This window comes from Onthophagus taurus, chromosome 7 (assembly GCF_036711975.1).
Source record: "Onthophagus taurus isolate NC chromosome 7, IU_Otau_3.0, whole genome shotgun sequence".
NCBI classification, from domain to species: domain Eukaryota; kingdom Metazoa; phylum Arthropoda; class Insecta; order Coleoptera; family Scarabaeidae; genus Onthophagus; species Onthophagus taurus.
This window is the reverse complement of record NC_091972.1, coordinates 12,819,581-12,844,148: the sequence shown is the minus strand read 5'-3', so window position 1 is coordinate 12,844,148 and position 24,568 is coordinate 12,819,581. Positions and strand designations below refer to the sequence as shown.

The 24,568-nt window shown below is 33.6% G+C and overlaps 2 protein-coding genes across 4 annotated transcripts; one reads left to right on the top strand and one right to left on the bottom strand.

The window, feature by feature from the left end:
* Positions 1-1,369: 1,369 nt before the first annotated feature.
* On the top strand, positions 1,370-9,114 carry LOC111420928 (Rho GTPase activating protein at 5A). Of its 3 annotated transcripts, XM_071198349.1 has the most exons (9): positions 1,371-1,586; positions 1,693-1,734; positions 1,794-2,001; positions 2,249-2,485; positions 7,461-7,681; positions 7,734-7,964; positions 8,022-8,159; positions 8,215-8,320; positions 8,381-9,114. In XM_071198349.1, exons 1-9 carry the CDS (start codon positions 1,508-1,510, stop codon positions 8,562-8,564), a joined length of 1,446 nt encoding a protein of 481 aa, XP_071054450.1. In that variant the 5' UTR covers positions 1,371-1,507; the 3' UTR covers positions 8,565-9,114. The 3 variants fall into 3 exon arrangements, with proteins under 3 accessions (XP_022909770.1, XP_071054450.1, XP_071054449.1); XM_023054002.2 differs by lacking the exon at positions 1,693-1,734 and having other exon boundaries at positions 1,370-1,574; XM_071198348.1 differs by lacking the exon at positions 1,371-1,586 and having other exon boundaries at positions 1,592-1,734.
* A 551-nt stretch (positions 9,115-9,665) lies between these two features.
* LOC139430888 (uncharacterized) lies at positions 9,666-24,037 on the bottom strand. Its single transcript, XM_071198347.1, has 5 exons — positions 23,946-24,037; positions 23,858-23,879; positions 23,694-23,792; positions 15,496-15,591; positions 9,666-13,152 (listed from the first exon to the last, which is right to left on the bottom strand). Exons 1-5 carry the CDS (start codon positions 23,988-23,990, stop codon positions 9,737-9,739), a joined length of 3,678 nt encoding a protein of 1,225 aa, XP_071054448.1. The 5' UTR covers positions 23,991-24,037; the 3' UTR covers positions 9,666-9,736.
* Between the last annotated feature and the right edge of the window lie 531 nt (positions 24,038-24,568).

Here is a 24,568-nt window from a genome sequence, read left to right as displayed (position 1 = left end):
TGTTGAAATACAAGTCACAACTTGTAGTTATGGCACTGCGTTACTAAAAATCCTGATTTTACAATGAGATACTGCCATAAGTTGCAATTGTGGTTTTATAATTTTAGTAGTACGATATGCTATTATTGAATTTTAGGAATGCTCACTGTACTGAAACTATTACTGAAGTAACATTAGAAATGCTCCTTTGATTTATTTGGCTTTAGAATAAGAATAAGTACTATTAGAAGAGGACTTAATCCAACGTGGTCTTGTCGTTATCGTCTTCTTTTGTGAGCCCATCTCACAATGTCCTGGATATTTCTCTGATATCCTCGCTTCTTTTAGGTGTATCCTGTTAATGACCTTAATGTTTTATCTTCGCTGTTCTCAGGATTCTTTTTTTGGTAATATTTTCAGCTCTTGTTTCTATCGCGAATGTCATAATAGTCTTAAACATGTCATATATGTTTTGCGTCTTCGTGGAGGTTCCTATTGTCTGTAATATTGCTGCTAAGATATTATGAACACATCACCTATTCTATTAATTCATTGTACAGTGCGTTAATTAATTATCGTACCCGACGTCATTATTGCAAGTATACAACCAATATCGCAAATCGCGTATTGCAATACCTATACTGTGATATTGGTTGCATACTTACAATGATGACGTCGGGTACGATAATTAATTAACACAGTGTATAGATTGCTAAACGCAGCGTAATAACTTTTAATTTCATTTAATAGTATATTATTATATGAGCATATAAAAGTTAAGTTATTCAGGCATAATTAACCTGAGTGAATAATAGCTCATTATATGCGAGTAGAATACTATACATACTTTGTCCACGACTATTGAAATTGATTTCATAAATTTATTTTTTAAATAAATTTTTGAATAAAGGTTAAACGTCAATGTGACACAAATTCATTGTTACTAACTGTAACCAACTTCACAACAATTTGTCAAAATTAAATGTCAGTTTTATAAAACGTCGTCTTCTTTGCGAAAATTAATTAATTTATGCTTAAATCATACGAAAAAAGAAATTTGTTTAGGTTTTTTTAATGTCAATCATTTAGAAACTCCTAAAAAATTGAATTAAATTGACGTTTTTTGAAATTTTAACGTTTCAAATAATTATAAATTCATTACACTACTATTGTGCCATCTAACGGATCTAACGGCCGATGAAAGTATTAGTGGCTTCACACAAGAAGTATCCTATTCCTTGTCTTAACCTCTTTAAATATACATATAATAAACCTGTTTTCCTTTTCATAATTTAATTTGAAATACAATATTTAGGTACTAATACTTATGTATATTATAAATATGTCGAAATAATTTATGATTTGCTTAAAGCGCATGCGTTTTTGTACAGATTTTGTAGTGTCGCCTGTCAACAAGTGTTTACATTTCACTTCCAAGCCTTGAAGGGGTTTTCATAGAAAGAAACAATATCTTGTTTAATTTCCCTACCTGGAAAAGATTGTATTTAAATACGTAACAAGACGCGTTATGCTTGATAAGATAATGTTGGGAATGGAGGCCGATTCACCAGTACATTCAGTTTGGAAGAGTGATTGTAAGAACACCTATTTAATTTTTTCCTTCAATTGCTACACTAGAATTTCTTTATAATAACATGGTTGGGGTTGGAGTATTTAACGATTTATCTATAAAACAAAATTACCTATCAAAACGGTGTAATTATTTATATCCAGAATCTTTTTTTTATGTTCCATGTATATTATCTTTCATATTTACCTTAAATATTGGTTTAATTTGATTTTTCTTTTTTTAGTGTATCGTATGCAACTATGTGCTCCAGTTCCAATTCCAATTATTTGCGAAGATGTTTTACAAAATACACCAAATTATCTTGGTCGAGATTATCATGGTTCCATCTCACACACATTAGCTAATAATTTATTAAAACCCCATCCTGATGGGGCTTATTTGGTAAGAAGTAGTAGATGTGCTAATGGAGAATTTCACACTTTAAGTTTAAAGTAAGTAAATAAAAACAAATTTTTTTTAACTACAATCAAATTATTCATTTTAAGGAGTGATTATATTTACTTTTAGATTTCATTTTGTTTGCGTTAGATTATTTCTAAAATTATCATTACTATTTTATAAAATTTTCAAATATTCAAGGTTTTCCTTGATTTTGATTAACAAATTTTTATCCTTGTTATCTCATTATCTAATTTCTACAAAACGCTTTAGTTCTACTACAACATGTTTTTTTTTTAGATTCAATGATAAAATTCATCATTATAAACTTTTTTATGACCCAAAATATGGATTATATGTCCGAGAAAAACGCTATGACTGTGTTAGATCCTTAGTTGCTGATGGATTAATCACAATGTACTTGGAATTAAAAGTTCCTCATATGCTTGAAAGACTACCAACAGCTAATTATCTGGAAAGTCCTTATATGACCTTGAATAAAAGGAAATTGAGGGCTTTATCAAAAAATCATCTTAAGTAAGTATAACAATCTTTATTTCTAAAATGCACAAAAAACATGGTAATTTAATATCTTAGAGAAGAAAAAATATATAAATATATTAGATATAAGACAGGTTTTACCTCACTAAGAAACATAACCTCAATTCAATTGACAGTTAATTTTTAGTTGCTCATAATTCTTTTAAAACTTAATATTCTTTCTAAACCATCCAAAACGGGAAGATCAGTTTCAGCTACACCTAATTTATTAGATTTCGAACGATTTTAATTTTGGAAATTGAATTTTAAATTTGTAAATTTCAAACTTCTTTGTGGCTGGAGAATATTAAAACCTCCAATTTATAGCTGAAATGGAAGGACATATGCGTCAAATACGAAGTTTCATTCAGATTAGTGAAGAATTAAAAAAGATTAATGCACTCCAATAATATACAACCAATCAGAGTAACGATCGTTTAAAATTTCGACCAATAACGTGAATTTCTAAGTGGATAAAAGTTACCTAGGTTTTTCAACTGAATAAATCACACGTGATATTTTATAACTGATAAAAACGCGACTACCATATATATACTTTTGTTTACCTGTCACATTTTTGACAACTATAATTAAGTCAAAAATAGTTAATAAATAATTAAAAATTGTCGATAAATTGTGCAATTGTCGTGTATTAATCGCCCTAAAATACGCTCGAGCTTGATTTTAAATCAGGATAATTTTATTTTTAATTCACTCAAGTTTTGTTACCCTTTGGAAATAACTCTCAATCAAAATCAAAAGATAAAATCGCTCCAGCTAAAGCTGTCGCGATTTTATCATGCTTTTGATTTCGAGTTATTTCCATGGTAACAAAACTTTCGTGTAAAAATAAAATTATCCGATTAAAAGTCAAGCTCTTGTGTATTTACCCCCGATTAATGCACTCCAATAATATACAACCAATCAGAGTAACGATCGTTTAAAATTTCGACCAATAACGTGATTTTTTAAGTGGATAAAAGTTACCTAGGTTTTTCAACTGATTAATGCACTCCAATAATATACAACCAATCAGAGTAACGATCGTTTAAAATTTCGACCAATAACGTGATTTTTTAAGTGGATAAAAGTTACCTAGGTTTTTCAACTGAATAAATCACACGTGATATTTTATAACTGATAAAAACGCGACTACCATATATATACTTTGGTTACCTGTCACATTTTTGACAACTATAATTAAGTCAAAAATACTTAATAAATAATTAAAAATTGTCGATGAATTGTGCAATCCTCGTGTATTAATCTCCCTAAAATACGCTCGAGCTTTATTTTAAATCAGGATAATTTTATTTTTAATTCACTCAAGTTTTGTTACCCTTTGGAAATAACTCTCAATCAAAATCAAAAGATAAAATCGCTCCAGCTAAAGCTGTCGCGATTTTATCATGCTTTTGATTTCGAGTTATTTCCATGGTAACAAAACTTTCGTGTAAAAATAAAATTATCCGATTAAAAGTCAAGCTCTTGTGTATTTACCCCCGAATAAATCACACGTGATATTTTATAACTGATTAAAACGCGACTACCATATATATACTTTTGTTTACCTGTCACATTTTTGACAACTATAATTAAGTCAAAAATAGTTAATAAATAATTAAAAATTGTCGATAAATTGTGCAATTGTCGTGTATTAATCTCCCTAAAATACGCTCGAGCTTGATTTTAAATCAGGATAATTTTATTTTTAATTCACTCAAGTTTTGTTACCCTTTGGAAATAACTCTCAATCAAAATCAAAAGATAAAATCGCTCCAGCTAAAGCTGTCGCGATTTTATCATGCTTTTGATTTCGAGTTATTTCCATGGTAACAAAACTTTCGTGTAAAAATAAAATTATCCGATTAAAAGTCAAGCTCTTGTGTATTTACCCCCGATTAATAAAATAAGTTTTGGAATTTTGAGTAGTTCGAAAGAAATCCGCTAGATGGCTTTTTCGAAATTTACAAATACCAACATATATTTCTTCCGAAAATATTAGTTGTAATCTCAACAAGTTTAGTGCAAATAACTTTACTTTTAAGTTTATTAGACTTATTTTGTGCGTGGTTACAAATTAAATAATTAGGTAAGGATTTAATATGAAAATACATGGTTAACATTTCTTATAACCTCACAAAATGTGACGTCACATCGAAACTTTAAAGTGATTTTTTGGTATGTTCTACACTTTTCCGCACTTTTTTTTAGTATTAACGTCTTTTTTGGGTCATTTCCTATCGATTAAACAAAAATCATTGATTTTTAGGCCACAATGTTATTCTTGAATTATGTTTCTTTCTGTTAGTGTACATGCTGGAGGCAAGCGAGAATACAACATGGTATTGTTAAAATGTTTATACTCTTAAAGTGTCCTCTACAGCTTTCCCTGTATCGTAGCTGCTTCAAAATCCTTATTGCCAATATTTTTGACACCACTCTCTGGCAATACAGTGAACTCGCTAATTTCTTTTTTAATTTTATGTGATCACCTCAAGGAAGGGTTTCATATAATGTTACACTGTTATACTAGAAATGTTGTCGTTCGATTTTTATCTCTTGTGATTTTCTCGTATAAAAGGAGTTTTTTTCCTGTTTAAGTGTAAATAATTCGATTTGAACCAATTATTGGCTGCATCTAATCTTTTTAGTCTTTTGATCTAGGTCCTGAAAATCTTTTGAAGTATTTATGAAAGAGGTGTCATCAGTATATAGGCACATAAAGTCCGCCTGTATATTTTGAGGCAAGTCAGTGCTGTACAATAAGAATAAAAAGGGGCTCTGTGGTACTCCAATTTCAACCTTCCTCCAATTAGATATTGTTTGATTCCACTAAACCTGTTTCTGTCTATTATGAAGATAAGAACCGATTAGTTCTTTCCCGTTTTCTTTTATACCGATTTTTTTTATTTTTTTCAAGAGAATATTATAGTCTACAGAATCAAAAGCCTTGCTAAGATCACAGAAGGTTACTTGCGTGTAATCTTGCATATCAAAAGCAGCTATTACGTTTTGAATTACAGGAAGAAGTGCTGTCATTGTTGATTTTTTCTGTTGGTGTCTGTGTTGATACTATTGATATTAATCCATATTTACTTTTATCATTTCGATCCCCTGGTTTTTGAGTAGGAATGACTTCAACATACTTTAATTCATTTGGAAAAGTTCCCTCTCTTAAGCATTTGTTTAATAATATACATTATACTTCCCTTATTGTTGGTTCTATGTTCTGAATTAGTTTCGTTGTCATCCCATAAACATCTTTTGTATTTGTCTTATTCAAATTTTTGATTATATTTTCTACTTATTCTCCAATTTCTTCTAGTTGCATTCCTTCTTCAATTTTCTCAAACCCAATAGGATCTTTTATTTCCATATTAATAGTGATAGTGAGTTTAAAAAAAATTGATTTAGATCATTTGCGCCCAGAAGAGAATTATTTTCTTTCTTGCGCCTTGTTTTTTCAGTTTCTTGCTTCACTATATTCCAGGCAGCAGTTATTTTATTTTCTGAATTCATCATAAATTGTTTATAAGCTTCTTTTTGTTGTATTATCTAACAGTCTTCTAAACTCACGTTTTTTATTTGATACAATTCTTTGTATTTCTTTTCTTTCGTTACTGTTTTTCATCTTTCTTAGATCATCTGAATTTTAGTATTGATAGTACACGTTTTCTTTTTTATTGTTATTTCTCGAAAAGCAGACTGATAACACAATGTAATTATTCGATGAAACTTTGTATAACTTGTTTGCGCATCAGTGTTTTGATCTTTTATTATTGCCCAATAACTATTTTTTAATTCACTTATGTAATGTTCTTCCTTTATTTATTAGTCTTATTTTTATATGTTTATTCTTTTCGGTTTTACATTCAAGAATAATTGTTGTCAATTGCGCCAGATGGTCATCTAGATGCCACTTTACTGTATTTTTTATGACAACCTCTGTAAATGTATTTATAAATACAAAAATATGTACATCTTCCATTTACACCCGATGGTTGACTAAAGACTGGTTTAAGTCCATGTTCTAACATAATAGATAAGAAATTTTCTTTGATTTTGGAGTTTTCATTAAGACATATGTTATAGTCTCCTATAATTAAATGACATATTATAAATTAATTAATTATCTAATAAATACTTTGACTCATCAACTAAGCGTCCTATCGTCTTCCATTACATTATCCTTCCATCGTTTCTTTGGTCTTCCTCTAGCTCTGACAGAATGGGACAGAGAGCTAGAGGAACTCTCTGTCCCATTCTACAATTCTCTTTACTTCTTTGACTCCCTGCCATGGTATGTTTTTACAAGTTGTACTATGTCCGCACTATAATCTATAATCTGGATCAATTAGCGATTCATTCTTATTCTCCACATTCCAGCACCATCTTGCATTCGTCTATATATCTTGCGCTGGACCCATATTTCAAAGATTCTTAATTTGTTTTTAAAGTCTCTGTTATTTAAGTCTGCAGAATATTTTACATTAAATGGTGTAAACCATTATAGAGTTTTCTTAGGAAGATTGTTCCAAGGGTGAGGGTGTGTAATTGTTGAGGGGAGGATTAGTGTAGAGACATGGCTTCATTCCTGGATCGAGTGAAGAGCCATAGTTTGAGTGGGCAGGATCACGTGACGTGTCCCAAATATAAATAAATCAGTAATTAGGAAACTAAAAATTAGATTCATCAGTAATTCATTCACGGACCATAAACAGCGGGTTACATCTCGCCTTTTAAAAACTTTCACGCGCGCTAACACGTATTTTTGAATTCATTTTCGACGGATAATCACGCTTTCTAAACGCGACACCTCTACGCCAATCCATTACTATTCAAAATGTTTTGTAAGTTAACTTGTATTGAAATCGTTTAGTAGATATGAAAATGTAAGTTATTAATAATTATTAATTTTCATAGAATTTTTAATACATAGTTTATTTACACTCTTTTTTCTTTTTTTTAGGAATAATAATTATAAATCATCGTTTTTAACAACGTCCGGTACAGATGACATCCCGCTTCCACAACAAATACTCAACCCACAACCACCAAAAATCGAAAAATCTCATATTTTTAAAATAACTACTTTCAAAGGATTAAATTGGTGTGAACTTTGCGGAAATTTCTTGTGGGGATTTACTGCTCAAGGTGTCAAATGTGATGATTGCGGAATGATTGCTCATAGTAAGTCAGTATTTAAATTATTTTTATGTGATAACTAACCATTATAAAATAGCTAGATGTTCAGAAAAATTTCCAAATGATTGTGTGCCCGATTTAAAATACTTAAGAGGTGTTTTTGGAATTGAACTAACAACGTTGCTCACAGCTCACGGTTCCGAATTACCTTTTGTTTTAACGAAATGTGTCGCAGAAGTTGAAGAAAGGGGTCTTCAAGTTGAAGGAATTTATCGTTTGAGTGGGTTTTATGAAGAAATTGATGCCATTAAAATGGCCCTTGATAAAGGTTAATTAATACTTTTCTTTAATGACTAGTTTTATTTTTTAATCTTTATGATTTTAGATGGAGAAAAAGCTGATTTGAGTCTTTCAAAATATCCAAATATAAATGTGATAACAGGAGCTTTAAAATTATATTTAAGACTGCTACCAATTCCTTTAATTACATTCCAAGTTCATCCACGACTTATTGATGCAATTCGTAAGCATTTTTCATCCATTTCAAATTTCCTTTATAATCTTTTAATACTTTTTAGAGCACAAAAACGTAGATTTACAAATTTCGTCTATAATCTTCTCATTGAAAGGTCTTCCCAAAGCTCATTATGACACATTAATGTTTATGATAAAGCACTTGGCAAAGTAAGTATATAAGTAGTGTTTAATTTTAGTATTTTATTTCTATTTGTGTTTTTTTGATAGAGTGGCATCATTTTCTTCTGTTAATAAAATGACGCCACACAATTTGGCCACTGTGTTCGCACCAACTTTAATTGGTCCACCAGAATCGACTGATTCTTGCATTCCAGACATCACCTGTGACATTCTCATGATTGAAACACTTATTGTCAATTGTAATAAAATTTTTAATATCGACCCAAAGTAATTTTCCAAAAAATTTAAATAGTGGAGTATATTGTAGCTATTTTGATATGATACCGATTTTGATACAGAGTAAACTGTTTAATACTAAATGTTCATTAAACGAAAAGGTGTAGGTACTAAAGAAAATTGGATTTTGATTCTGTGATATGTTTAAACAGTATTAATTTTGATACTAATTTTCTTATAATTGATGTTATAAATTTGTTGGCTAAATTTTTTTTGAAGATTTAGTATTGAGACGGTTTATGATTTTGATCTATGCGGAAGAAAAAGATTTAAATTGAATTCAATTTATTTAAAGTATATTGTTTTATATTTTTGTACAGTGGAATGAATCTAATCATTTAAACCATTTTTATTTTCATATGTTATGAATTTACAACCGCGCCGTCTTGAAGTGGATTATGCTATTCTCTAATAATTGTTGGAAAGTATTTTTCGCTTCTTGTTGCGAAAAGTAGGGACCTTATTTAATTAAGAAAATAATTAAAAAAAGAAATAAATAAGAATCAATAAAAAAATCCTTAAAAAGATTTTAACACATGTAATAAGGTAATTTAATTTCCCTAATAGAAGGTAGAGAAACTTCCTTTAATATGTTAAATTCCTTTAATCTGCTCTTAATCACGGGATAATTCGCTCCTTACAAGTTCGATCAAGAGCGGGGAATCTCCAAAAAAAATCTCAAATTCGTCAAGAGTTATGAACAGTTATCTTCCACAATATGGACCAGATCAAAATCAGATGATTGAGTGCTTCAAGCTGGTGTAATTTGTGAGAGTACAAAAGCAGAGTTCAGTGGTCATGTACACTAAAAGAATGAGATGGTTGTGAACATGATCAACAAGACTGGGATGTTAGTATCTTTAAGGTCATTTCTGTTATTTATTTCCCTGCTCACAAAATTATTAAACTTGATGGGTTGTAATAGATAATAAATCAGAAGATGTGGAACAGCATTCTAAGCATTTTTTTGACAAACTGCTTCGTAGGTTTATGGATTATTATAACATTGTTAATCACTTCAGGTACAGATTTATTTCGAATTTTTATTTAGACTTTTATTTACAAATGTATTTTATTTATTTTATTTTTTTGTTTTCAGAAAAAGATGAATTATTTATTATCGTTTTTATTGTCATTGCTACATGAAATACATCTAAATAACTTATTTTATTTTACCAAAAATCCCGCTTGAAAATCTTCGTCGTTAATCACTTTTCTTCTTGCCACTGTTTGATCTTGAACATTTCCGACTCCATTCGCCGCTTGTTGGTATTTTTCATCAGAGTCTCCTCCGCCTCCATAAGCTCCGCCGCCATAGGCTCCGCCACCAAAGCCTCCACCACCAAAACCTCCACCACCATAACCTCCACCACCAAAGCCTTTTCCGGCAAAGGCTGGTCCCGGAACGCCTCCACCTCCAACGATACCACCACCACCACCCATACCATAACAACCAGAACAACCTCCTGGTCCTCCACCAAATCCAGGTCCTCCGCCGAATCTTGGAGGTCTGGCACCTGGTCCCGCGAAAGGTCCGCTTGGTCTACCAAAACCTCCTGGCCCACCAAAACCTCCTGGCCCACCAAAACCTCCTGACCCACCAAAACCTCCTTCTCCGCCAAAACCTGCATTCTCTGTCTCATATTTGTTTATAACTTGATTTTGAACATTGCCTACTCCTTTTGCTGCTTGTTGCGCATTAAGTGCTTTCTTAGCGGTATTTTGTGGAGGACCAATACGAAGATTGGCAACTGCATTGTTTACATCTTCATCATTGAATAGTCCGTCCTCGTCATTAATGCTTTGGCTTTGAACGTTACCGGTTCCCGAAGCAGCTTGTTGAGCTCTAACTGGACCACCCATGGGAGAATAGCCATAACCATAACCGAAACCGTTGCTTGGCATATCATTATTGATGGCTTGTCTTTGAACATTTCCTACTCCTTGCGCTCCTTGCTGAACTTTCATACCATTCGTGTAGCCTCTGACACCCTGACTTTGAACATTATTAAGTCCCCGAGCGGCTTGTTGTACTCCCGAGGGCAAACCATAAAAATTTCCCCCCATATCTTCGTCATTAAAAACTATTCCTTTGTTAATAATTTCGTTTTGTGTATTTCCTCTTCCTTGAATTCCTTGTTGAGCTCTAATACCTTCACTGGGTGGTGGACTATAGGGATTGAATGCAAATCGAGCTTCCGCATCTTCATCACTCAGTAGTCTTAGATTTTGATTTTGTACGTTACCTACGCCTTGTGCCGCTTGTTGGATTCTTGCATTTGGAGCATCTGCTAGTACAGGTTTACTTACTATAATAGGAACTTGTTTGTAAGTGGGATATGGCTGATATGGCTGATATGCGATTGGTTGTGGTGGGGGATTAGTTGTTGCACCGATATTACCATTAAAACCTAGATTAAATAACATTTCTTCATCGTTTAAAGCTTGGTTTTGTAATAAAGCGTTTAGATTATCTTCGTCGTGTATTGCTTGATTTTGAACATTGCCTACACCAGACGCTGCTTGTTGAACGCGATATCCTGAATAGTCATTTCCGCCTGGGAAATCATCGTTTAAGGAATTTATTAAATTATCCATGGCAAAATTTCTTTTTCTAAAAAGTTGATTTTGATTATTTCCGTTTCCTATGGCTGCTTGTTGCACAGCATCGTTTCCCATATTAGAACCAAGTCCATTTTGTTGTATTAAATCAGATAGTGGTTGATCAGCTTGTGCGTTCATTGAACTAGACATATCCTGTTGCGCAAAAGCACCCTGTAATGCTGCATAGTCCATAGGCCTTCTCTTAACTTGATTTTGGTTATTTCCATGTCCTAGAATTGCTTGTTGGCGCGCATCCTGTCCCATACCAAATCCCTGACCGCTTTGTGCTATTAAATCTAATAGCACTTGATCAGCTTGTGCGTTCATTAAATTGGAAACATCTTGCTGAGCTAAAGCACTCTGTAATGCTACTTGATCAAATGATTTACGAAATGCTTGGTTTTGATTATTTTTGTTCCCTATAATTGCTTGTTGTGCATCGCTTCCTAAATTAAAACCCTGTCCGCTTTGTTGTATTAAATCTAATAACGGTTGATCAGCTTGTGCGTTCATTAAATTGGAAACATCTTGCTGAGCTAAAGCACTTTGTAATGCTACTTGATCAAATGCTTTACGAAATCCTTGGTTTTGATTATTCGCGTTCCCTATAATTGCTTGTTGTGCATCGCTTCCTAAATTAAAACCCTGTCCGCTTTGTTGCATTAAATCTAATAACGGTTGATCAGCTTGTGCGCTCATTAAATTGGCAACATCCTGTTGAGCTAAAGCACTTTGTAATGCTACTTGATCAAATGCTTTACGAAATTGTTGGTTTTGATTATTCTTGTTCCCTATAATTGCTTGTTGTGCATCGTGTCCCAAATTAAAACCGCGTCCGCTTTGTTGCATTAAATCTAATAGCGGTTGGTCAGCTTGTGCGTTCATTAAACTGGCAACATCCTGTTGAGCTAAAGCACCTTGTAATGCTATTTGATCAAATGTTTTACGAAATTGTTGGTTTTGATTGTTCCTGTTTCCTATAATTGCTTGTTGTGCATCGTGTCCCAAATTAAAACCGCGTCCGCTTTGTTGCATTAAATCTAATAGTGGTTGGTCAGCTTGTGCGTTCATTAAACTGGCAACATCCTGTTGAGCTAAAGCACCTTGTAATGCTACTTGATCATATGTTTTTCGAAGCAATTGGTTTTGATTGTTCTTGTGTCCTACAATTGCTTGTTGTGCATCATTTCCCATGCCGAAACCATTAGCATTTTGTTGTAGGGAATCTGCTAGGAGTCGCCTAATTATTTGATTTTGTACATTTCCTACTCCTGAAGCTGCTTGTTGTGCAAAGAAATCGTTTGCTAAACCATGATTATTTGGGTTATCTGATAGTGCTCTTCCAGCTAGTTGATTTTGATTATTATAATTTCCTATAATTGCTTGTTGAAAACCTCTTCCACCAACACCAGCGTTTTGTTTTATATAATCTGCTAGTGATTGTTTAAGCAGTTGACTTTGTACATCACCCTGCCCTACTCCTTGTTGTGCAGAAATATCGTTAGCGGCCCCCATACCACGAACGCTTTGTTGTAGTAAATCTGATAGTGCTTGGCTCGATTGGCCAGGGAGTGCAGACAAACTGCTTGCTGCAAAATCATTTCTGCGTTTAATGTTTTGGCTTTGTACATTTCCTTGTCCACTAGCAGCTTGTTGGAATGTATCTGATGCAAGGTTTTTGCTTCCGAAACCACTTTGTTGTAGCATATTCGATAGATCTTGATCAGCTTGTGCTTTCATGATGCCCACATTACTTGCATCATAAGCCATACCGCGGTTAATATTTTGGTTTTGAACATTGCCAGTTCCCGAAGCAGCTTGTTGAACGCCAAATCCACCAAACCGCAGGTTTGCATCTTCATCGTCTAACATCCTGTTTTGGGGAGAATCGAATATTGGCCGATTGTAAGGATTGTTCTGATAACTTAAGAGCAAGCATTGAAAGTAACCTGGATATCTACACCTTCGAGTAAGAGGCCCTAAAAGAAGAGATTATTATTATTAAAAACGTCAAAACACATAATGCTTGTTTAGTTGACTAAAAGAAAATTGGCAGTTGTCAGAATTATTTTTATTCAATTATTTATGAATTACAACAAAATATATTTAATTTAATGTCAAAATTAATGTGTTTACGGTTGCTTGTTGTATGCTTGACTCATCATGTTACCGGCTCCTCCATTTGGTGCGTCAGATCCAGAATTTGCGAATTGTTGCATGTAAACAGGTTCGTACCGATTTCCAATATTTGATCCGAAATTAATGTTTGTTCGGATATCATGTATTCTATTCGCAACATCACCCGCTCCACTATTATCTTGAAGTTTTGTATCAGCATCATCTTGATTCATTGGCATATCATTTTGCATACTCATATCGTTTGATACAGGAATATCAGCATCATGATAATTGACTATTTGATTTTGTACATTGTTTGAACCAATAGTTGCTTGCATTGCGCGCTTTGCTTTTTTATCTATTTTATCCACATTAAGTATTTGATGTTGTTTGATACCTCTACCAATCGACGCTTGCGCAAAATGTTTATCATCGTTCAATTCTAAATTAGGTTTCTTTGGTGCATCACTCGATGAATCTTGTGATAAATCTTGTGACGCATTTTGTAATAAATCTTGCGATGCATCTCCATTATTAATAACATTTTCGGCTTGTTGAAGTTTTGCGTCATCTTGTCCCGAAACAACTTGATTTTGAATATTATCCATGCCTTGAGATGCTTGTTGTATCTTCACCGAATCGTCATTTGGGTTCACAACTTGTTCCATTTGAGCATTATCCTTTGCACTATCATAACCTAAGGCTGAACTTCCGACATCCGAATTGGAAGTATCGATGCTTTTAGATACTGAATCGAAAGAAGACGCAAAGTTAGAGTCTCCGTTAGGTTTTGTTTGATCAAGATCGTTTGAAGTGCTTGCGCCATATCCAAATTGATTTACGCTATCATAATTCATCGTATTTGATGCTACTAAATTTGATGGTACATTATCTTGATTGTTTTGCTGCCCATTTGAAAATGAATTAGATCCATAATCACTTTGTTGATTTTGAGTACTTGTCAATGATGGTAATGGTTGATCGTTTCCAAACTGTTGTATACTATTTCTTTGAGGATCATATCCCATGTTTACGTTTATGTTTTCGCGTGCGTTTCCAATACTAGGAAGTAACACATCTCTATTTGGTGGCAACATAGTATTATAATTATTAGCAGCAAAAGAATCCATATTATTGTTTTGATTGATTACAGGAGGTGTTTGTAATTTTGACTGGGAGCATGGTGTTTGCTGTGGAAATTCGGTATACTGTGGTGTATATCTCGACAATCCAATTGGCATCGCGGATGTTAAAGAAGATGGACGAAGATTTTGCTGTGGAAATTCGGTATACTGTGGTGTATATCTCGACAACCCAATTGGCATCGTAGATGTTAAGGAAGATGGCCGAAGATTTTGTTGTGGAAATTCGGTATACTGTGGTGTAAATCTCGACAATCCATTTGGCATCGTGGATGTTAAAGAAGATGGTTGACGATATCTTTTAAGTAATTCATTTCTAACTCTGTTGAACGATAAAGATGTTGGTTGATACTCATAATTTGGTTGACTTGTAGGATATCTAATCCCTGGAGAAGTTGGTTGGATGTCTCCTAGATAAGGTTTTTGTGATATTGGATAGTTCTGTAGGATTGCTCGATTGTTCATTATTGATGCAGTAAAAGGAAGATAATTTGATTGATCTTGTCGATAATTCATTGGTATTGCGGGAGGATTATTTCGAACACCCTGCGCTAAATAATTGGGTTGAGATCGTAGATAATTCTTTGTTGGAGAAAGATTGTTTTGAATTCCTAAACAACTTCTTGGAAACGTCGAACAAAGCGATTGTCTTAATTGAGTTTTTTTATATACGGGCACTACAATGTATCCTATAAGCTTTGGTGATGGTTGGTTCCACAATCCTGAGTTTAACTGATCGCAGCTCGTGCAATATCTGCCATCGGCCACAGATGCCATTTGTTGGCCTGGAACGATAGACAGATATTAGCACTTCATCACACCTCTTTTGAAAGCACACATCACAAACACTATATAGACTAAACTTTCCGAAAAGAAATTTGTTATATATAAGTTTTTAGAATTTTTTATGACTTAATCAACTCAATTTATCAAGTTTCCAACCCTCTTGTCCTGAAATATCTATGAATATTTATGCATAAATAATTGCAATGGAAACATAATCATTTTAAATTTGACTCAAGAAAGGTTAATTATTAAAAAAAAATAAAATAAATCTTTTACCTGGTGCATATGGTCCATAATAATCGTTGTTAGGTCCTAATCGGTAGTTTCCAGGGTTTACTGATGGAGCAAAAGTTCGGTATGGTGACCTATAACCTGTTGTAACAATTACACGAAATAATTAATAAAAACGAAATAAGTGTGAATAACGTGAAAAGTATGTTCGATGAGTTGAGGAACGATTGTGCCAGACGGTAAGCGGAAATAATACAACAACTCTCTTAAATTTTCTTTATTACATTTAATAATCACTATAACGCCTAAATCGCGGGCGATATCTTCTACTCCGTCCAGGATGGCGACGACGTCGCCAATACCTTGCTGCTATCGGGTAATCCTCCTCATCATCGTCGTAATCGTCTTGGTCATTAAAAGAACCGATAACGTTTGATACAACATTGTTTTTTGTATTAAAAGAATCTGAAATAACGTTATTAACAGTAGTTTTTGTTTCGCTTACACCGCCAATGCTTTGGCTCGGCATTTCTTGAGGAAAAAGATTTGTAGCATCAACATCATCAAGCATGCGTAATTGAGGTCTGTCATCATCGGGTGACGCACCATTATTTTCCATTTCGGAACTGACATCGTCATTTTGAGATCTTTGAACGTAAGGGTGTAACATTCTAAGTTGTGGGTAATAGGGATTAAAATTAACAGAATTTAGTGTTCCATGGTAGTTGTCAGGTCTGTAAAATCCCTCGTATTTGGTAATCGGATCCACAATTTCCATACACATCCAATGATATTGTGGTTGTTGCAAGTGGTGGCACATGTAAAATTTATTATGGGCGTACACAATTTGTCCTGGAACAAAGCATACTATTACTCACATTTTTATAAAGTCATTTTTCGTTTTGGCGGCGAATGGTAAATTACGATGTGATAAAGTTGAACAATCTTCTTTTTTTTTGTAAGGGATGTTACACGTAAATAAAAAGAGAAAATTCAACTAGTAGTAATTTATTCTTACTTTCGTATACATACATACAAAATATGCGTATCATTGAAAACTGCCGATGATATTTTTCTTTTTGGTGTCACTTCTATTAAAGGAACCTTTTATAACATTTCTCACGCGGGTCTTTTTCTCGGAAACGTTGCCAATGTTCATTTGTGAACCATCTTGATTCATGTTATGTTCGGACGGCATATTAGACAAAGCTGATGCAGCGAATGCGTTTGCCATCCCCATGTTATTTGCAATTCCTCCAGCAGTCGATTTACCTATGTCGGCAGTCAAAGAATTAACCATATTTTGAAGAGGATTTCCAAATCCTTGTCCACTTGGTTTATTGGAACCTAAAATACCGCCAATAAAGTTTGCGGTAAGAGGATCTGGCGCATAATTCTTTTCGTTCATGTTGTTACCACTTGAGCTTCCAGAATTCATAGGTGAATTTACTTGATTCACTGCTGTTGCACTTAAAGAACTGGAATCTGATTCTGAGCGAGCTTGATTTATAGAATTAGCTGCATTTAAATCATTGCCCAAAGCATTTTGTGCTTCCAAGTTGGCACTGGAACCGCTTACATCAGCCGATAAACTATTTTGAGAAATAGAATTAGCATTAGAATTAGCACTTGCGTCCATATTTAAGCTTCCTCGGCTGATAGAGTTGGATCCTGATATGCTTGAATCCATAGCCGAATTTTCTTGAGCGATAAGATTAGAATTGCTAGAAGAAGAGTCCATAGAATTTCCCTGGCTAATCATAGCACTGGAGTCCAATGCCGTGTTTGCTGCGATGAATGAGTTTGCGCTATTAGCAATTGCGCTTGAATCCATTGTGGCGACACCAACAGCATTACCGTTATAATTTCCTGCAGCCGCATAACCATCGGAAGCCGTTTTGTGATTGGCTTGTAGAGCACTTGCATCAGCTTGATTTGACTGTATAATACCTAAATCTTCTGCAGATTCATCGGATCTTATGGACTGTATAATATTGTTGCCTTGTGCTTGTTGAATATGACCACCAATTTGAGATTCCTTAGATGCTCCTAATGCCGAAACAACTTGCGCACTATGGAGTGCCTTTTCCTTGGCTTCCTTATATAATTGGTTAGTGTTTAAGTGAGTTTGTGTTACTGCAGCTGCGGCCTTCATTGCTGCAATGGAGGCATCTGGGTGTTGTATACTTCGACCTAAGGATGCAATTCCATTTTGTTGAATACCACCACTATGTTGGTTATAACCACTAAATTTGTTTTCTATGGAAGCTCCAAACGCTGATGAAGTCGCTTGCGTTGCATGATGTGACTTTTCCATAGTCTCCTTGTAAGCTTGGTTTATTGCTGCCATAGAAGTGCCGGGATATTGTATATGGCTCCCTAAGGATGCACTTCCATAAGGATATGGTTGAACACTTCCACTAAATCTTCCAGGAGGTGTTTGTAAAGATGGCAAAGAATTTATAGCTGGTGGTTGTGTCTGTACGGTTGTTGGGGCGACTGGTTTCATGTAGCCTGTATTGTAATTAAAATTAGATTCAGAACCCCCACTTATGCTATTTTTAGCACTAGCTCCATACGTTCCTGCGGATTGGCTAATCATAGCTGCATTCGTGTTTGATAAAAGTCCAACGTTAACATCACTATTAATACCCCCTGCAGCTTGCGCAGTATTTGTTCCAACTACAGTATGGGGAATATGAGTTTCACTCAATCCCTTATCGGCTTGATTAATAAATTTGTTGTGAATCAATCCGGAATAACCAGCAGATGAAGAACTAGAACCAGCTCCGTATCCCGATACTAACGTCTCGCTTGATGTTGGATATCCTCCAAAATTATTATTTGGGACTCTTCCAAACCCGTAATTATATCCATATCCCGTAGACCCAACGTCTCTTCCGTAATTATATGTATTAATACCAGTAGTAGCAACACCTCCCGGAGTAAAAGTATTTCTACTTGCGGTAGTTCCTAACCCCGCAGAACTGAATCCGTTTCCACTAGATCCCATTGCAGCTCCAGAGTATTGGTTATATTGATTTTGACTAGAACCAAAAACTCCTGCGGAATTTGAAGCATATCTACTTCCACTAGATGCTAATAAGCTACCAGAACTGGAAGGGTATCCTCTTGCATTAGATGCTTGATCAATTCCAAAATTAGAACTATAACCACCACCACCATTTGATCGTGCTCCCACACCAACACCGTTTGTTGCACCGCCTCCTATACTTTGAATAATATCCCCAGAAGGTGAGATAGATTGTAAAATATCTTCCGCACCACTATCTACACCTGCCTCTTGATTTATCCCGTTAAAGTCAATTGATTGATGAATTCTAAGGAATGGATCCTCGTCGTTATATCTCATTAAATGTGCTGTAGGCACTGCAAATAAAAAGAGGGGGTTATAATCAATAGTTTCGTTATCGCTTATGTCCGATTATGTTTTGTAATGCGTTGGAGTTAACACCGAACGAAACATTTGGGCAATCACTCGCGATCTTCACGTATTCAACACTTTTTAGATTATAAAGTAGTTAATCTAGTTTAATAGAAAAATACACTTTTTGTTTCAAAGATTTCAGCAAAGTTGACTAAATTATTTCATTTTATTTAGTACTGTGTTGTAATCATATCTTATTGAAATGATCACAAGTACGAAGTATTATTGGTAGTCACGATCTTGGTTATAAAAGTGCTTATTAGGTGGCTAATCTGAATTAATTGAGTATGATTTAAGAACTACTCGATCATTTCAGATATACCGGGGAATGTGGGAAATATTTTTGGTATTTTAAGTATAAAGATCGTGGGTACTCTTAATACCTAATGATATGTATCATTAACAAAAAAATCCTTATGTTCTATTCTTATCTTATCTATTTTTACTTATGTCATCAATATTTGTATGTGCTCTTCATCATATTATTATATTATTAATCGTTATTTGATCCATCTTTACTTTTTGGTTCTGTAACTTCTTGATTTTTGTTACTTCTGCTACAAGTAAGTCCTAGTTCGACTCATTATAGTATATTTTTTTTGAAATTCTTCACTCACCCTTGCTTAATTGGATGTGTTCTTGAGTATCGATGTTTTTTAATGTTACTGGACATGTATCCTCCATTGCCGATAATAGCTTGCTGATGGACGTTGCCATGCGATGTCTGCTTTCCTACCCATGTTTTACCGTAATATATTTCTTCTTTTTTAAGTTTTTTTGAAACAAATTTTTTGTAGTTTTCGACTTTTTTCATAAGGCTGTCCATAAAATCATCACTAAATCCCTTTTTTTTCCGATTCCTAAATAATCGTTCGTTGTTTTTATATAGCATGGGTTCCATCATATTTCCCCAAATCTGTGAATAAGGTGTATTTACATTTTGAAAGTTTTGTAAAATACTATTTCCGCCATATGGTGCAAATCTATTATATACAACAGGTTCGTTTCGAAAAAGTTTATGGGCACTTCTCCCTAACATTGGGAGGACGCAGTTCCATTCATTAGAATAACCATCAGCAATTTTGCAGACATACTTTTGACCATGAATCAATTGTGACGGTGCTGAAACTGGAAATTAAATATATTTCTTTATTTTCTAGTAGGTAATTTTTTTAAGTGAAATAGTTCGATTAGTTTAGTATATGAATTTCATGTGAAATCAAATGCTTTTGTTATAGTTTAGCGTTTTATTTCATATCCCAAACAAAAAATCGTCCAAATCGCAACGTTATTCGGTTACGAAAATCCTCAATCCACTTGACGTTAACGGTTTTATATTTCTTAAAAAGTTACTGGTTGGGTGACATTCCCAAGTCCGTTGGTTGGTATCGAATATTGATCGACGACATTTATAACGCTTATCGTCGACTACGAAATCGCGTCGATCTGAAAGGAAATATTACTTCACTATCTCTCGTGTTCCATTGTTTGTTATTAGATGATCCAAATGTTCATTGCACATTATTAATCTATAATGTTATCCAAATTTATAAAGAAAATGTTATGGGATGAAGAATTTAAATTCGTAAACAAACATGTGTATTTATATCATAAGCTTTTATTGCTCTTCGCTCATTTAACATAAATTAACCTTTAAAACTGTCAATAATATTCGTCTTTTTCTCACTGTCTTTATTAAATGAATTTGCTATAATGTTGGTTACTTCAACATCGCTTGTATCAGTGTTGCCTAAATTCATGATTCTTGATGGAAATCCACCAAACCGTGCTTCAACTTCATCATACCTCCTTTTAGATGGCGAGTTATTATAAACTTGTGTTTGGGCATTTCCGCCACCACCACCACCTTTTCCATTGGCTTGTGCAAATTGTTGCATATAAACTGGATTATAATGAGTTCCAATGTTGTAACCCCTATTTATGGTTGTGGCAACATTTCCAATTCGCGCAAATACTTCTTCATCTGCCAAGACATCATTATTTTGAGATTGTGTGGGTGCCTCTTCATCGGCACTCGTCTTTGAAAGAGTAGCAGATCCATAATATAGAGGAGTATCGTAACCATTCGATAAGTCTTGTTGGTTGAAAGCGGGTTGTTGTATGTAACCTCCATAGTTGGCGTTTGCAATGTTTTGATTAAAAAGTAGAGATGGATTGTTCTCAAAATTTTGACTTTGAACGTTAGAACCTAGTTGTGCAGACTGGGATATAATGCTCGGAGATTCGTAGCTTTGTATTATTCCCATTGATTCATCGTTAAATATTGAAGTAGGGTTAAACATTGCTCTTACAGGTGTATCAACGTCAACGTCTTTCTGATATAGGCCTAAACGTAGACCAGTTTGTTGGTCCGATGCCTCCTCGTTAGGTTTAACAACAGCATCCGATTGGGTTTCATCGTTTAATCCCATATTTGGATCAAATTGGTGTATAATATCATCTGATGCTGGTACAAATCTTTTGCAAGACCAGGTTCCTCTGTTGGAATCCCTTGGGCATCCGTAAAACTGGTTACCATCGTAAAGAACATTCAAGCCTGGAACGAATCACTAAAATTAGCGCTGTTGTACACTTGGACTCATCACTACGTGAACGAAATGGATTTCGAATAAGAAAATTAATAGAAAACACGCATTCTTCACCATCTATCCATTTATTTTGTTAATTATAAACAATATGAAGGTGAATATCAAGTTGTATATCATGTAGAATTGGATAAATTAATTTTTTTAAGTTCTTCTTCGGATATATCAATATTCCCAATTATCGTTTTATTGATATTGTAGATATGAGTATGTTCTTGATTGAAGGATCCAGAAATGTTTAGAAGCTTTTGCCCGAGAAGGGATTTTTTGGTTTCATCTTGAGGCGCGTGGCTAATAATAATTTTATCCTCGGTTAATTTAGACAAAGACGGTGTGTTAACAATCGCTCGAAACGCACAGTACCGATGAGACTTTGGGCTGCATCCCAATTGATGCATCGTTCCTTTTCGCAAATGTGGCGACCAATAAATGTATTTAAAGTCCCATGGAAGTCTTCCACAAATAGTTTCGTACTGAATTTCATCGGCATACAAAGCTTCCGTTCCATCATTAGTTACACACAAATTTGCGTTGATTATCTCCACTATGGTTGTTGTGTTTGCTGGAATACAGAGTTTTCCTTCTTTGTGTGCATACCGCACTGATTTGCAATAGTCTTTAAGGTCTTTTGCTTCGTATCGTTGAGAATCTCTCGTACATCGGTCGCTCATTTTTAATGTTAAATTCTCCTTTGGGCAGACGTACTCGATTCTATCTTTTAATACGATTGCGTCGTCTGCAACAAACCAGAATATCTATCTTTATGCTTTCTAGAATACACTTGAATTATGGTTTTATGGTTTTAATCAAAATGAATTATTAATTTTATTGACACCTAGATTTGATTAATTAAGATAATTAAGGGATAGCTCAAATTTTCGTTCGGTTTTAACTTTTTTTCTTCTTACTATGTTCTTTTTGATTTCGTAACATAAATTGGCAAGCTCCTACGTTTTGATTAACACATCCCAATGAATTAACAGGAACCAGCGATGGTTTTAAATATGTGTATTGATGTTGCCATGGGTAAATATTACATAATTCGTGATACTTTTCTATGTCTAATATTAGAACTTTGCTGTGATCGTGAGAAACACAAATTCCTTCATTGTTTATAAAAATTTTTGTGGTATCACTAAAGGGAATACATATCGTGTTGTTATTTAAAATGTATTTGATAGAAAGGCAATAATCTTTGTTTAATGTCGCTGAATATCTTGCGAACGGTTGAATACATTGCATTGCAGTCTTAGGGTCAAGGGATCTTGTCATACAGACATATTGACGATCGTCTTCTATTGCAATACTTTTTTCTGAAACAATAGAAGGAGATGATTCAAGCCTGTTTCTTTCTTTAATTTCTTGATTATTTTCCTTATTTTCCCTATGTTGAAGTGATGATATATTAAAATAGGCTATACTTACCTTTTGTTTCAGAAACGATTTTAATAAACAAAACACTATTATACTTTAACGTTTAAAATGCGAAATTCAAAACTTTATACCGATTTTAGGCAACGATTTAGTAAATGTTAAGTAATCCAATTTCCTTTTTGTTGTGTTTGATTAGATTCAAAAAATGATATATAAAAATTATACTTAGCTCACATCCTATTTTGGGATTTGATATCAGATTTTGTTGATTTAATTTCATTCACATTTAGCACTCACTTCCGTCAATTAAATCACTTCATAATAAACTATAAATTTATTAACAGCCGCTTAATTTAAATCTGCCAGCTTTAGAAAGCTTTACTGGATATTCACGAATAGTTTTGGAATAATGAGGATGATGATGAAATATATTTTTGTACGACGTACGGCAGAATAAATCAAAGAAACGCCGTTTTTTAGTAAATTGCACAATTTTGTTATTTTATATCTACTTCCATGGAGTTTTCCAGAATATTCTGTTACATTAAATTAATGGCCAAATATCTTATTGTTAAATATGTGAATATGTTGAGTTTTATTATCGTAACTTAAATGTGTAAAAAATTCAACGTATTCACACCATTTATTTTGACGTCTTTTATATAATTCTTTCATAATTATAAATAAATAAAAAAATTTTGAAGATGTGCACATCTGTTTAAAAAATTTTCGTTTAAACATTGTTTAATCTTTATTGATATTCTACCGTACGTTGCGCAAAATAAAAAATTCAACCCACACACATATCTACTTACTTGGATCGCCTACATCAACAACTGTGATTCCTTGTAAACCCCGAATCATATCTTCACGCGTATATGGTCTGTTGAGCATGCCATCCTGGCCAAGGTAAGCTACGAAAAAATAATGATTTGGAAAAATAACATTATGTTTTGCACTTCTCCGTTTGATGGTTTACCTCTGGTTTCCAGACATCCATACTATAAAATCAAATAAATTTGAATTAACATACGTATAAAATAGATATTTAGAGCGAGTAAACATACCAAAACAAGCAGCCCTACTACTATCATCATGTTAGGTAGATACATTTTTGCGTTCACCAGTGATGATGAAACGATGTGAACTCAATTGTAGGGAAATATCGTAACTTATATACTTTTGCAATAAAAATCATCTCTTATTATTTATTGTTCGGTACAATAGGTCGTTTTTTAATAGTGTTGGGCGGGTCATTGTCTGCACGAGTCAATTAGTTAAAACAAGTATGAATTAAATTTTTATTGAATATTGAGGATGTGGGCATTTCATTTAATTTAATGTAGCAGCATTAAATTAATAACTTGTTGACGTAATATAGGTTGTTATTTAAATATAGGGAAACAATATAATTAAACGAAATGAAGAAAGAATGCATAAATAGAATTTCCGACAATTTTATGTGTTTAGAACAATCCGAATTTATTAATCAATACAATATTGTTAGTATAGGGTTTTCCAACTACTGGTTTCATTTTCAATTAAGAGAAAAAACACAGTATTTGTGTGAAAATTAGAGATATTTTGATTTTAGTCTGCAAATAATTTTTTTTGATGAAATTTTTATTACGTTTTCACATAAAACAGCTGTTATGTTATCTTTGAGCACTTGAATCGTTGCCCCAACATA